Genomic DNA, 14,297 nt, shown 5'->3' with positions numbered 1-14,297 from the left:
TGAGGGGTGTCAGACTCTTACTGACTAAAGCCCATCATGTTCCTTCGTAGGCCTTTTATGTACCACGGCCGCGGTAACGCCGGGCTGCGGGATTGTATGAAAGAGTTACCGCGGCCCTGGTACATACGCGGCCTACGACGGAACACGACAGTTTTAGTCGGTAAGAGTCTGTCACTCCACCGCTGCTAACCCATTTTGATGATTTTGACGTCGTTAAAAAGGGTTGCGGTAACTCTTTCGAACAATCCCGCAGCCCCGGCAGGCCTTGGCCCTGCTGGACCTCTTTGGGCTCCTGGGCCCTGCTGTGGTCATGACATACCTAGGACATGGAGGAGCAGGGCAGGCGGGCGAGCCCATCTGCGTGAGGACGCGGTCGAGCCACTGCAGCGGACCGTTCAGGTGCAGCTCGATCCAGCACGGCGTCGATGTCACTGTTTGACGTCTGCAAATAAAATTATATATTTTTATTTTACAGTTACAAAGGAAAGAAAATTAGGCAGGTAGGCTCCAAGTCAAATACGTAAATATACCAAGGGGTGGTATTGAATGGTTGTCAAACTTTCTGGCTTCCGGCTACCTGTAACGATGGTTCAAATGACATACGGGACCTACCAGTTTATCATGCCTTTCCAAGCAAGGAAGAACTTGTCATCGCAAGATGGTCACTCATACATGGACTGACTGAACTTTATGATTGATCTAGCTTTGACTTAGCCACGAGCTCTTCAAATGAACTGTAGCATATCGTATCGGTATACTTATACAGTATCCTATCCTACTAGTCCTACAAATATCCTATCCTACTAATATTATAAATATGAAAGTTTGTAAGAATGTATGGATGTAAGTTTACTTCTTTTATTCTTTCACGCAAAAACGACTGGACCGATACACATAGGCTGCTTTTATCAACACACCACGCGGGCAAATCCGCGGGCTGAAATTAGTATCATATTATTACTCATTGACCCCAGTCAGACCGTTACAACGGTCTTGTTAAGCTTTGTATATAATGTATATACCTACCTATTTACCTTATATACATACAAATAATATCACTAAACACACCTGTACTCGGCCCCAGCCTTGACGAAGCTCATGCGTATGGTACACATGCGCGTGAGCTGGAACACCGCCTCGAAGCCCTGCGACACAGACTGCGACAGCAGCGCTGCGAACTCCTGGTTGTTGAAGATTTTAGGTTGCAGCCTGCGGAATAAAAGTATATTAGTTTAACTTGCACTATAAGCTTAACGGCCGTTCCAATATTTGTTATTTTGCTTACTATAGATATGATTATGAAATTAGAGCCTGTTAAGACAGATAAAATATTTGGACCGGCCTTACGTCCTGCCTGTGATCTATCTTAGGTGGTGTAGAATTGTCGTCCCATCGCGCTATGAGAGTGAAGGAATAAAGAAAGCGTAGACACAGATGTGTCTACTGGTGAACTATTGTATGTCCTGCGCTGATGTCTTCATATAAAAACAGCCGCCGTGGCCGAAAATCGGCTAGGAGGACATCATCATCGTACACAAAGTATATTTATTTTAAAGCTTAAGCAAAACAGTTTCCAGGGTGGGCTGCTTCCTGAAAGTTTCTAAAACCAACAAAACGATGTCCCAACCGGGAATCTAACCAGACACCTCGTGCTCAGCAGTCGCACTATGCGACAACTAGACCAACAGGACACTTTTTACTCTAATCTGTGGTTTATCTAGATAAAGACTAGGCAGTTAGTTAACTGACCTGGTGGTATCTTGCAGACGGTGGCGGGATGCCAGCCGTAGCGCTGGTTGCAGTTGGGGCTCTGCACGAATATCGACGAGTCGCTCAGGCATTCCGCGAATACTTCGCCTGGGCATGAGAGACAATTAATTTTAAATCAGTTCGTTCAACAAATCTACACCTCCGCCGCCGAAAATAAAATCGTGATAAGGGCATTGACAATGAATCCATGTATTTATTTATGTGACTTATGTTCAAAGTTCATATTCAACATTTTTCATCATAAGAATAGTTTGTTGCTTCCATCTATATGCTTTATTAATTTGATAGATTTTTTTGATGGACTTTTTGTTTGCTTGTTTTGCACAGGCTTTGAAAGTACTGAACCCATTTTAATAATTCTTTCTCTGTTGGAGACTATATATTTCATCCAGGTACGTTAATTAGACTTTTCCTGGGTCTGATACCTTGCACACGTGGTGATTAACGCTCATTCCTTCTATGTAAGAGCAGACGCCTTTGCCCTGCAGTGGTACAATAAAAGGCTGATGATGATGATATTATAAACCAGCTATTTTCCATGGTTGAATGATGATGATAGTGAAATACTCACCGCCAATATAATACAGTCTGACTCCTTTGCCGATGTGTCTGCGAGTTTGTTCCACCACCTCGTTACGATTCACGTTAGACAACAGGCCTAGGCAGAACCTGTCAAGTAAATAATCAGAATTTAGACCAGTAGAAAATGAAGAATTCTGATAACAAGTGGGAGTTGGTTGTTCCACGCCATTTACTTATAAAACTGAAAAATATCGCGTTTTTATGTATGCGAGCCTTTGAAATACTTATTCTAGATTTCAGATTCTATTCTCTTTAGAGAACCATTTGACAATCAATCAGCAAAGTGATGACAATGACGCTTACCTTTCGCTATTACTAGAATGCTTAGCTGGCTGGTCAACTTCAAGATCAGCCGCCCTGGCCGATAATCAGCCAAGGCACCATGACTATCCTCACCACTCACTATTACTAGAATGCTTAGCTGGCTGGTCAACTTCAAGATCAGCCGCTTTGGCCGATAATCAGCCAAGTCACAAAGACTATCCTCACCACTCACTGTTCTTAAAATTCGCAGCTGGCCGATCACCTTCAAGATCAGCCGCCTCGGCCGATGATCAGCCGCCTCGGCCGATGATCAGCCAACTCACCTCTCGCTGTTGCTGGGGTCGGTGAAGCCGTCCACGGTGATGGAGGGCTGCGAGGCATGGAAGGTCTCGCCCACGCGCGTGTTGAGCTCGTAGTAGCTGATGCTGCACCAGAACGCTGGCTCGTGGTACAGGACTGGGGCCGCTTCGGCTGTTAGGCCCGGCGGGGATGGGGTTAGACGGGTTAAGTCTGGAAGAGAGGATGTTATTTTAGTAAGTAATTGGTATGTGACAGCTATAAAGTCGATCATGAGGTTAAGCAACGCTTGTGTTTTGTAAAGGAGATTGGGCAAGAATGTATGAAGTTTGGTCCAAATGTCCACCACGAATGAGACCTATATAATTAAATAGTCCACTTAATTTAGAGTAACTTTTACTAAGAAAGTAAAAAACAATGCCAAAAAGTTATAGCCAAAATGTATTCTTAATTTTCGGTAGTTTTTGTACGTTTTCATTATTATTTTTATTTTATTCCACTTCCATTTCCGCACTTTATCTAAAACTAAGATGAGAAGACACATTTGCATATAAACAGCCCATATTTTTTGCCCGATGGATGTACGAATATACTCAGCGGTGCCTGGATCTAAGAAAGTTCGATGTAACTGGTGGTGTCTTCTCTCTAATAATGAACAATAATTCTATTTTGTCAGAAGGTACAGAAAGTACGAAAGAAGTTACAGAAAAATCGAACATCACGAAAAGTAATTGAAAAAATCTATATAAAATGTCTTATTTGATTTGGCTATAACTTTTTCTGGCATTATATTTTTTACTTTCATAACAAAAATGTTCTATATTTAACGGGCTATCTAGCCATGTAGGTCTCGTTCGTGGTGGACATTTGGACCGGAATCGCCCATTGTCCTTTGACGTGAAAAGTGCTAAAACTATTTCAATAAACGTTTTGACTTTGACTTGCGTGGATGGGTGACCATACATAATGTCATGACGCAAAATGGGTGGGCCCTGGTTGCCATTTGAACTATTAAAGAGCTGGTAATGAAATATGGTATAAATATGTAGGCCAGTAATTAAATATGGTACTAACAAGAAAGGAAAAGTAGATAAACTTGTAATGGAACAAGATTGACTGGTAATTAAATTCATATTTATGTTAGAAAAAGAACAAGAGCCAGCGGCTGCCATTCCTCTTTATTTTATACAGACCCCACTTTCTGACATTCATCCTAAAGTTGAATATGAACGATATACCACAAAATTTGATTGACAGTGGCTTTTAAGACATCTTTGTCCGGCAACCGCTAACTGTTGTTCTAAAAGATAAATATGTGAATGAAATATAATAAAATTGTGTACAAACTCACTCATGTTGTCGTTATGGTCCATCGGGTCTCCGTCCTCGCTGATGTAGCCCGGGGAGGTGTCTCCACCGTTGATGAGCTCCTACAATGCGATAAACATAGATATGTGGCCCATGTTTCTCAAGTATGAGTGTAATTTCTAAGTTATATGTCCTTTAACATGCGAAATTGTCAAGTGACAATTGTTTATCAACACTGTTTCAGAAACAATATATACGTGTTTCTGAAACAAATAATTTGTTTCAGAAACATATAATTTTGTTTCTGTGGACGATGTGGACGGCAGAATTTCCGAAACATTGTCGCTGTAAACATCTACGTGATGTTTCAGAAACTGTGTATCTGAAACATTGTTTCCCAGTGAATACGTGGCTTCAGGGAGTATATAAGGAGATTACATATAGAGATCCTGAGAAGAACGTGTGATTTCCCAAGATTTTTCACAGTGGGCACTACGGTCGATACTCTAGCTAGTTTACTGGTACTCACACATGCACGGTGGTGTTGCCCGGCACCTGCTGCGCGAGCGTGGCCTCCAGGTACATGGCGCTGTGAGCGCCCACGCCCACCACGCCGCCGCTCTGCATCACACTGGAACAATATCATAAAATCAATAAAAAGAAAATATGTAATTTTTCCGACACTTACGCGAATATTAGACATTTAAATAAAACGTACTTTGATCCGAAACGTCGGGTTGGAAACACTGAAGAACTCGTTTGAAAAGACAGGCATTTTACTTAAAATAAATATCGTATTATTTTACTTACAAACAGACAGACAGAGAGAGAATTACGGGTAGTCAGAAGTCAGTAAGTCAAACCAGTCTAACCAAGGGGTATCGGGTTGTCCGGGTAGCTGGGTTGAGGAGGTCAGATAGGGCAGTCGCTCCTTGTAAAGCACTGGTACTGAGCTGAATCTAGTTAGACTGGAAGCCAACCCCAACATAGTTGGGAAAAGGCTCGTATAAAAATCACTTACAGACACTGTAGCATTGTAGAGATATATCAAAACTTATATATCAAGCCAAAACAAAGCTCCTTGTGAGGTTGGTTAAAACTGCGTAAAAATAATGCATTGCTATCCTTATATTATTTTTGTGTAATCTAATCAAAACTGACTTATATCTGTTATTGTTAGTTGTGCAATATCTTGTTTTGAAAAACCAAACTAATTATGCATGTGTAATTTTTAACCAACATCCCAAAAGTAAATGCTAATGAATGTTTTTAATGTTTGGTCACGCATATCTCCGTCGTTTACCAACCGATTTTAACAATTAGTTTTTTGTTTGTAAGGGCTTCCCAAATTGTCCCATTGTCATCAGGAAAAGGATCTGATGATGGAGATATCGAGGGCAATTTTCGAAAGTTGTAGGCTTGTACATAGAGTAGAAACATTACAAAACAACAAAGGGTACAACGGGATCTTATTACTGAAGGTTTTCATGAACCCAGATACACACAGAACACAGTTGAAATTCTCACAGAAGATATATTTCTATTGCCACTTTAACAAAAATACTGAAAACTACAGGAAAATAGATATGTTAGGACACTACAACAAACATGTTTTTTTGCTCAGTTTGGGCGGAACTCTTCGTGCGTGAGTCCGACTCGCACTTGGCTAGTTTTGAGCCATCTTGTCTATCACTAAAGATAAAGGTGATAAGTCGTATTACTAATTGTTTTCTCCTTCACTTGTCTATGTCGTATTATAATATTACAGTTATCAATATCCTAGTCATGCTTTGGTTAACCGGATAAAACTAGGGGTAGCCGCATTTCAGGTAGGTATCAGCCGTATCATATGGACCGGATATATCCTGTCCTGAGATATTAGGATTTTGTAAATATTATGAAATCTCGGCATTTTAAAGATCTATTTCAACCCCGAAAGTCAATGTCATATTTACTTTGTTCAGACACCTGTGTACTTAAACTGCGTTAGTGCGATATGCAACGCTTGAGCGAGATCAGTAGTATAAAAACAACAATATATTTACAGAAAAAACTGGGTTCAACACTAATCAAGACTTTACACTTTAGTCATGTGGTCCATTACAGAAGCCAGTAAATCTGATAACCAGTCTTACCAAGAGGTACTGGTTGCCAAAGTGTAAAACACTGGCACTCAGCTGTATCCGGTTAGACTGGAAGCCGACCCCAATATAGTTATGGAAAAGGCTCGGTAGACAATAGGGATGAAACATAAGGCCCCATTAACTAGCTAGACCAACTAGTCTAAACCAAAGATATACAAGCAAGTATATTTTCGTTACCAGTTATTCCTCTGTAAAGAGCATTTTAATTTATTTTTGTTTACCATTGTTTTCATTTTGGTAGTCTGAATGTTTCCTACAGTTTGTCCATATATTTTAAAGGGACTTTATATAAAATATACTAACGTGTCAGTGTGTTCGTGATGCGGCTGGTGATAGTCCGTGTAGGGCGGCGGCGCGCGACCTCGCTGTTCTCCGTGCCGGGGCACTAGGATCGGGGCAATGCTGGGGCAATATGATAATAATACTAACGTGTCAGTGTGTTCGTGATGCGGCTGGTGATAGTCCGTGTAGGGCGGCGGCGCGCGGACCTCGCTGTCTCCGTGCCGGGGCACTAGGATCGGGGGCAATGCTGGGGCAATATGATAATAATACTAACGTGTCAGTGTGTTCGTGATGCGGCTGGTGATAGTCCGTGTAGGGCGGCGGCGCGCGGACCTCGCTGTCTCCGTGCCAGGGCACCAGGATCGGGGCAATGCTGGGGCAATATGATAATAATACTAACGTGTCAGTGTGTTCGTGATGCGGCTGGTGATAGTCCGTGTAGGGCGGCGGCGCGCGGACCTCGCTGTCTCGTGCCGGGGCACCAGGATCGGGGCAATGCTGGGGCAATATGATAATAATACTAACGTGTCAGTGTGTTCGTGATGCGGCTGGTGATAGTCCGTGTAGGGCGGCGGCGCGCGGACCTCGCTGTCTCCGTGCCGGGGCACTAGGATCGGGGCAATGCTGGGGCAATATGATAATAATACTAACGTGTCAGTGTGTTCGTGATGCGGCTGGTGATAGTCCGTGTAGGGCGGCGGCGCGCGGACCTCGCTGTCTCCGTGCCGGGGCACTAGGATCGGGGCAATGCTGGGGCAATATGATAATAATACTAACGTGTCAGTGTGTTCGTGATGCGGCTGGTGATAGTCCGTGTAGGGCGGCGGCGCGCGACCCGCTGTCTCCGTGCCGGGGCACCAGGATCGGGGCAATGCTGGGGCAATATGATAATAATACTAACGTGTCAGTGTGTTCGTGATGCGGCTGGTGATAGTCCGTGTAGGGCGGCGGCGCGCGGACCTCGCTGTCCCGTGCCGGGGCACTAGGATCAGGGGCAATGCTGGGGCAATATGATAATAATACTAACGTGTCAGTGTGTTCGTGATGCGGCTGGTGATAGTCCGTGTAGGGCGGCGGCGCGCGGACCTCGCTGTCTCCGTGCCGGGGCACCAGGATCGGGGCAATGCTGGGGCAATATGATAATAATACTAACGTGTCAGTGTGTTCGTGATGCGGCTGGTGATAGTCCGTAGGGCGGCGGCGCGCGGACCTCGCTGTCTCCGTGCCGGGGCACTAGGATCGGGGCAATGCTGGGGCAATATGATAATAATACTAACGTGTCAGTGTGTTCGTGATGCGGCTGGTGATAGTCCGTGTAGGGCGGCGGCGCGCGGACCTCGCTGTCTCGTGCCGGGGCACTAGGATCGGGGCAATGCTGGGGCAATATGATAATAATACTAACGTGTCAGTGTGTTCGTGATGCGGCTGGTGATAGTCCGTGTAGGGCGGCGGCGCGCGGACCTCGCTGTCTCGTGCCGGGGCACTAGGATCGGGGCAATGCTGGGGCAATATGATAATAATACTAACGTGTCAGTGTGTTCGTGATGCGGCTGGTGATAGTCCGTGTAGGGCGGCGGCGCGGACCTCGCTGTCTCCGTGCCGGGGCACCAGGATCGGGGCAATGCTGGGGCAATATGATAATAATACTAACGTGTCAGTGTGTTCGTGATGCGGCTGGTGATAGTCCGTGTAGGGCGGCGGCGCGCGGACCTCGCTGTCTCCGTGCCGGGGCACTAGGATCGGGGCAATGCTGGGGCAATATGATAATAATACTAACGTGTCAGTGTGTTCGTGATGCGGCTGGTGATAGTCCGTGTAGGGCGGCGGCGCGCGGACCTCGTCTCCGTGCCGGGGCACCAGGATCGGGGCAATGCTGGGGCAATATGATAATAATACTAACGTGTCAGTGTGTTCGTGATGCGGCTGGTGATAGTCCGTGTAGGGCGGCGGCGCGCGGATCCGCTGTCCGTGCCGGGGCACCAGGATCGGGGGCAATGCTGGGGCAATATGATAATACTAACGTGTCAGTGTGTTCGTGATGCGGCTGGTGATAGTCCGTGTAGGGCGGCGGCGCGCGGACCTCGCTGTCTCCGTGCCGGGGCACCAGGATCGGGGGCAATGCTGGGGCAATATGATAATAATACTAACGTGTCAGTGTGTTCGTGATGCGGCTGGTGATAGTCCGTGTAGGGCGGCGGCGCGCGGACCTCGCTGTCTCGTGCCGGGGCACCAGGATCGGGGCAATGCTGGGGCAATATGATAATAATACTAACGTGTCAGTGTGTTCGTGATGCGGCTGGTGATAGTCCGTGTAGGGCGGCGGCGCGCGACCTCGCTGTCTCGTGCCGGGGCACCAGGATCGGGGCAATGCTGGGGCAATATGATAATAATACTAACGTGTCAGTGTGTTCGTGATGCGGCTGGTGATAGTCCGTGTAGGGCGGCGGCGCGCGGACCTCGCTGTCTCCGTGCCGGGGCACCAGGATCGGGGCAATGCTGGAACAACACAAAACCATTTACAATAATGATAAAAAGGCATTAGTATACTCTGCCATGGCTTCTAAAAGTCGTTTCACAAGCGTCCTGGAACGACTTCCACGACATGCAAACTATAAACTAGCGTATTTTAGCCTTCTTCAACAAATGGACAAACCGTAAGTTTTTTTCACATAGGTTTACTCAAGAGCTCAAGCGAGCAAACAAACTTTATAAAATCCAATTTGAAAAATTCCCCATCTATCAAGGAAAGCTATAAGCTAAATTTTATCTAGATACAGGAATTAGTCCCCACAGAAACCGGCAAAACTACTGGCTGAAACTAGTTAAGGTATAATCTTTTAAAATTCGTGTTACGCGAAAATAATAAAATATATTTAAATTAAATTAAAATAATTATAACTTACCGGGTGAATCAATTTTATTGTAATGATAAGGGTTGATGCAGACCTCGTCTTTCTTCAACTGATAAGCGTATTCACAGTGGTCCACTGGTTTTAGCTCATGCTGGCTCTGAAAACAATAAACATTACAGTTTAATCGCCTAGCAAGCCCTAGTGTCAGACTTTTCTCAAATCCACCTGAAGTAATTTTTTATAGTAAATCATTTTGACTTCTCCCATTGTGGGTGCGTGAGGAGTGTCCGACTCTTACTGACTAAAACCCATCATGTTCCTTCCTAAGCCCTTTATGTAACTAATGGCCTCTGATATGAAGTCACTCAATTTTGTGTGTAATTTTTCACTGTTTGCTAGAGCCAGAAGAAACAAAAAGCATTAATTTATTTGGTATGAAGTCTGAGACATTTTTAAAGATTTTAGCTTTCCATTCTCTCCTATATGGGAGTTTCTGAGAATTCTCTACCTCTGCAGTCATATAATAATAATATAATTCTTTTAAACTGTACAACTTCATGTATCAATGAAATTTGTAATAATGCAATGTATTACCTGTAGCTGTGCCAACGCCACAGCCTGCAGTAAACAACATGCGGCAATCCTTTACGGTACTGTCCGCTTATCACGTTCTCGTTAGGTTTCACTCTGTGGAAGAAATGGAAAATATGATCTACTATATACTAATTATTAAAAGAGGAAATATATACAATTATTGTACAAATAATATAAACTTATCAGCACAACCAAATTGCTTAAGGGGAGCATCATAAATGTTTTAAATTAATGTATGTCTTTAGTAAATACGCATGCAGCCATATAAATAGAAGTAATGCAGATTTTAAAATCAATCCAGTGATTTCTGAGGTTAGGGCTAGAGATTATTCATACAAACAAACTCTAAAGCTTTATAGTATTAGTATAGAAAATGCATAATGCAGGTATGACATTTGCAGGCAAATGACCCCATATGACCCCTGTGTAAATGTCAATAAATTCAAAGTTCTTCGACTTTTTCCTTGAAAAATTTACATTGTAAATTCCTCAATTAATAGGGGAAGAATATGGCCAACTTCAGTTTAAGTGTACTCCACCCAATTGTTTAGGATAACAGATCCTAGGATCTTTTTACACAAATATAAATAAATTATTGCAAAAAATTTAATGTGGATGCAAAAGAGGAAGGGCCAACCAAAGAAACAATGGATGGATTTTGTGAAATTCAAAACTCTAGAAAGAATGTTACTCGTGAAATTATGGCAGATAGAAAGAAGAGTATGGAAGAAGAAAACATGCCGCCGCTTTGTATGCTGTATGATGAAACTACAATTGCTAGAACTAATGATTCAATTGTATTTGTTAAATTGATTTCAAGTAAATTTTCTTTTTAGTCTGAGTTCTTAACAAAGTCATATCAAGATTGTATATCTTTAGATAAGTGCTTCCTCAAATGAAGTTTAGACCACATTAGAAAATATTTTTAAAAATAACCTTACTTAGCAATCAAATCACTCCTTGCTTAGTAGTAAGAGTAACTATCTTAACCATACTATTCTACTATAAACTTTCAAATTACTATTTTTAACTCATAATAACATACAACCTCTTTGAAAGGTCAAAGGGGTCATTAATCTGGCCAGACAAGTTTTAATGAGCTTAACACAACAGTCAATAAGAATTATAAAATTAGAATAAGTTATTAACCCACAAAATAACTATGTATTCAGTTATTTTCACATTATCAGTAATTATGAATTAAAATATTAATAAATTAGAATGCAATGCGATCTAATTTGCATGAATTGGCGGCAAATGATTTCCTGACGGAATGTCATTGGGGCATTGTCCCAGAGAAGCAGCAAGTCACAGAATTTTTAATGAACAAATCAATAAGGTTCTGATTGGCATTTTTCATTAAAATATCCACTTTATGTGCAAAATAACAAACAGGAACAATAATCTCACCAAATAAAACTCGGAACACGTATTTATTACACAGGAATTGCAATATTGTCGCATAAATTAGAAGCTGTTTAATTCGTTCAATAACACTACACGGAACTACTGACTTATACACTTTCAAGGACGAAAGGATACGCGGATGTCCTTCAAAATGGGCACAAAACACAAAAATTGTATAAAACACACGTTTCCTGTATTAATTATTTAGGAAATTAGCAATAAAGAATTCGCAATGTTCAAAATATGTCCGCCATGTTGACAGAGCACTTCGATTTGTTTTGACGGAGTCTTGACCTTCCGATTTTACGTCCTGAATGTTATGCAACCAAAATGCGATGGTCGCTGCATTCTACAGCCGTCTACTACTGGTAGGTGACTATCGAATTTGGCCGGGTTATAGGACCACCGAAATAATCCGACCACAGAAAATATTGAACTTTAAGAATAATGAGAAATAAAGATTCAAGAGATACTATAAAATAAGAATCTTATAAGTTTAGATTTACCTATAAACTAGAACCAATTTCTTTAGCAAAATGACATTTAAGTTCAAGATTTTTGCAATAGATTTGCTCAACGAAAACAAGTCCTATTCCAGGGCATAGGGTTCAAAAACATTGCAAGGATACACATTAGCCACCGGAAACGTCACATTCCCAAATGATTGTTATCACGAAAAAATAAATCAATATTAGACTAACCTGGGAATAGTTACGCATTTCGTATGACTATTTTGGCTTGATATCGCCTTTTCCAATTCTTCGAGAGCTCCGCTTTCTTTAATTTCTTAACTAAACTCTTCACTGCCTTCTCAGACCATTTATCTTCGGCAGCAGATGAACCCTCGGGGCCCTTTTTCCACCCTAACAGCCGTTTCACGACCGGTGGAGTTAAGGAAACATACCGCGACACTTCACTCACTAAGTCATTAAAATAAACAAACTATCATTTGCATGGGAAATTATATATTCGCGCACAATTATTATGTTCCGTATTTAGATACAACTCTCGGCCATATTGCGAATGTGAATGACAGTTCACTTGTCAATCAACAAATCAAAGAATTCTGTCTCTGTCGCATCCCGGCTTATTTGCTAGAATTTTAAATAACACAGACTTTGGGGACACTAATTTAGGACTGTAAAATATGCCAATTTTACTTATTTATAAAGTGTACTACTTGAAATATAACATTTCATTTGAATTATTTTTCAATTTCAAATAAATATACATGAGCCTATCTCTTTCTCACATAATTATTTTTAATACAAACAAAGGGCGTTTCCATAAACAATTTTAATCAGCCAAATGTGCGAAAATGTACAATTAATCTTCTTTGTGTATTTTCTATTAAGTAATTACATTTAATAGAAACTATTCACAAAGAATATACAGCAAACAATAAACTAAACAATACACAGCAAATTGCATTCATTTGGAAAACTCATGCAAATTTTAGAAATTCATCCAAATGATGATGATAATGGTGATTTTTTTCCACATTTCTATCACTTTTAACAACGCACATTTTAAAACGACATTTAAATGTTCTTTTACAGTATTAATGTAGGCTATTCTGTTTAAAATTATTTATTTTGCACTTTCAAGAAGAAGGGATACATTGCTGTTTACCACAACTCGCTTGCGAAGCAGCAATCTACATCAAAATTATAATTTGACAAAAAGTACACCAATATTGTCTTTGGTTTAATCGGATTGTTTTTGTTTTGAACTTTTCAAATTTGACACAAATGGCGAGAAAAATAATGTTTCAATTGTTATTTTTCTAAAGAAGTGCCAGTTGTTCAAAGAAAGTGAGGATTTTTGTGCTGAAAAAGACGATTTGGTAAGATATCTGTCGATGGTTGTGATATAATTTTATTCTATCACCTTTTTGTGGTCCAATTTATCGAAAAAAGTGTGCCGGTAATATATTGTCACTGGCCATTTGAATTTATTTTATTTGGTGGCCAGTGTCAGTTTTCATACTCCCGCTTTGGTTTTTAATGGCTAGGCTGGAAATTATAATTTAGAGTAAAGATAAATAAATAAACTACTTTACGAAAACTTTTATTTTCGAAATTAAAAGAAATATTTCCCTATTTCATTTTCAGTCTGATACATTCAATTTATTTTGAGAACAATTCTTATGGAATTTATTTTGTGAATATTTAGATTTTTCTCTGTCTCTAAAATAAAATACTTTAAATATATTTTTCTAATATTGCTTTTTATCTCATTGGATAGGGATTTATTTGCTTACCAAAGCTAGAGTTGCTGAAATACTTATGTCTAAAGTTTTTCCTAGGAAAATTGCTTCAAGAAATTACAAAGGATAATTTTATGTATATTGTAGAACTCTAATATTCTTATTATTTAATATTACTATGGCTTTATATTATTTTTTCCTTTACCCAGTTTTCTTTGCAGAAAGTTGAGGTGAATTACAATCAGGATAGGAGTTGCTTTAACTCTTTCCTTACCATTTTAATTTTAATTTTATTCTACCATCATTTGCCTGGTCTACCTAAACTATGTTGGGATCGCTTCCTATCAGACCTCTTCAATCCAGTTACAGTTTTAATTCAGAAAGCATAAACAGTCTGTGACGAGACACACTGTTTATGCTTTGATGCTTCATAAAACATAGCCACTCTCAAGTCTGCCAAATGCAGACGATGACCATGTAAATTTGGCAGGATATGCTGAAACAAATTTATTGTAAAACCTCATGTACCATTAGCAAAAATTATTCTAGCAAATAAATATATGAATTTGAATTGAATTGAATTAAATT

The 14,297-nt window shown here is 40.9% G+C and overlaps 1 protein-coding gene across 1 annotated transcript; it reads right to left on the bottom strand.

Annotated features, from left to right (window-relative positions):
• Window positions 1-319: 319 nt before the first annotated feature.
• LOC135118873 (mothers against decapentaplegic homolog 3-like) lies at window positions 320-14,014 on the bottom strand. The gene is given in 20 exon segments (XM_064041940.1): window positions 320-345; window positions 348-442; window positions 1,069-1,209; window positions 1,746-1,857; window positions 2,342-2,439; window positions 2,940-3,126; window positions 4,265-4,318; window positions 4,321-4,343; window positions 4,751-4,852; window positions 6,795-6,894; window positions 7,048-7,397; window positions 7,549-7,773; window positions 8,050-8,147; window positions 8,232-8,520; window positions 8,669-8,768; window positions 9,551-9,654; window positions 10,094-10,186; window positions 12,202-12,268; window positions 12,271-12,442; window positions 14,009-14,014. Coding segments are annotated over 20 exon segments (2,442 nt in total).
• Window positions 14,015-14,297: the final 283 nt, after the last annotated feature.

The sequence above is a fragment of the Helicoverpa armigera genome, chromosome 27, assembly GCF_030705265.1.
Source record: "Helicoverpa armigera isolate CAAS_96S chromosome 27, ASM3070526v1, whole genome shotgun sequence".
Taxonomy (NCBI): domain Eukaryota; kingdom Metazoa; phylum Arthropoda; class Insecta; order Lepidoptera; family Noctuidae; genus Helicoverpa; species Helicoverpa armigera.
Note: the sequence above shows the minus strand (reverse complement) of the source record. Positions and strands in the feature narration are given on the sequence as shown.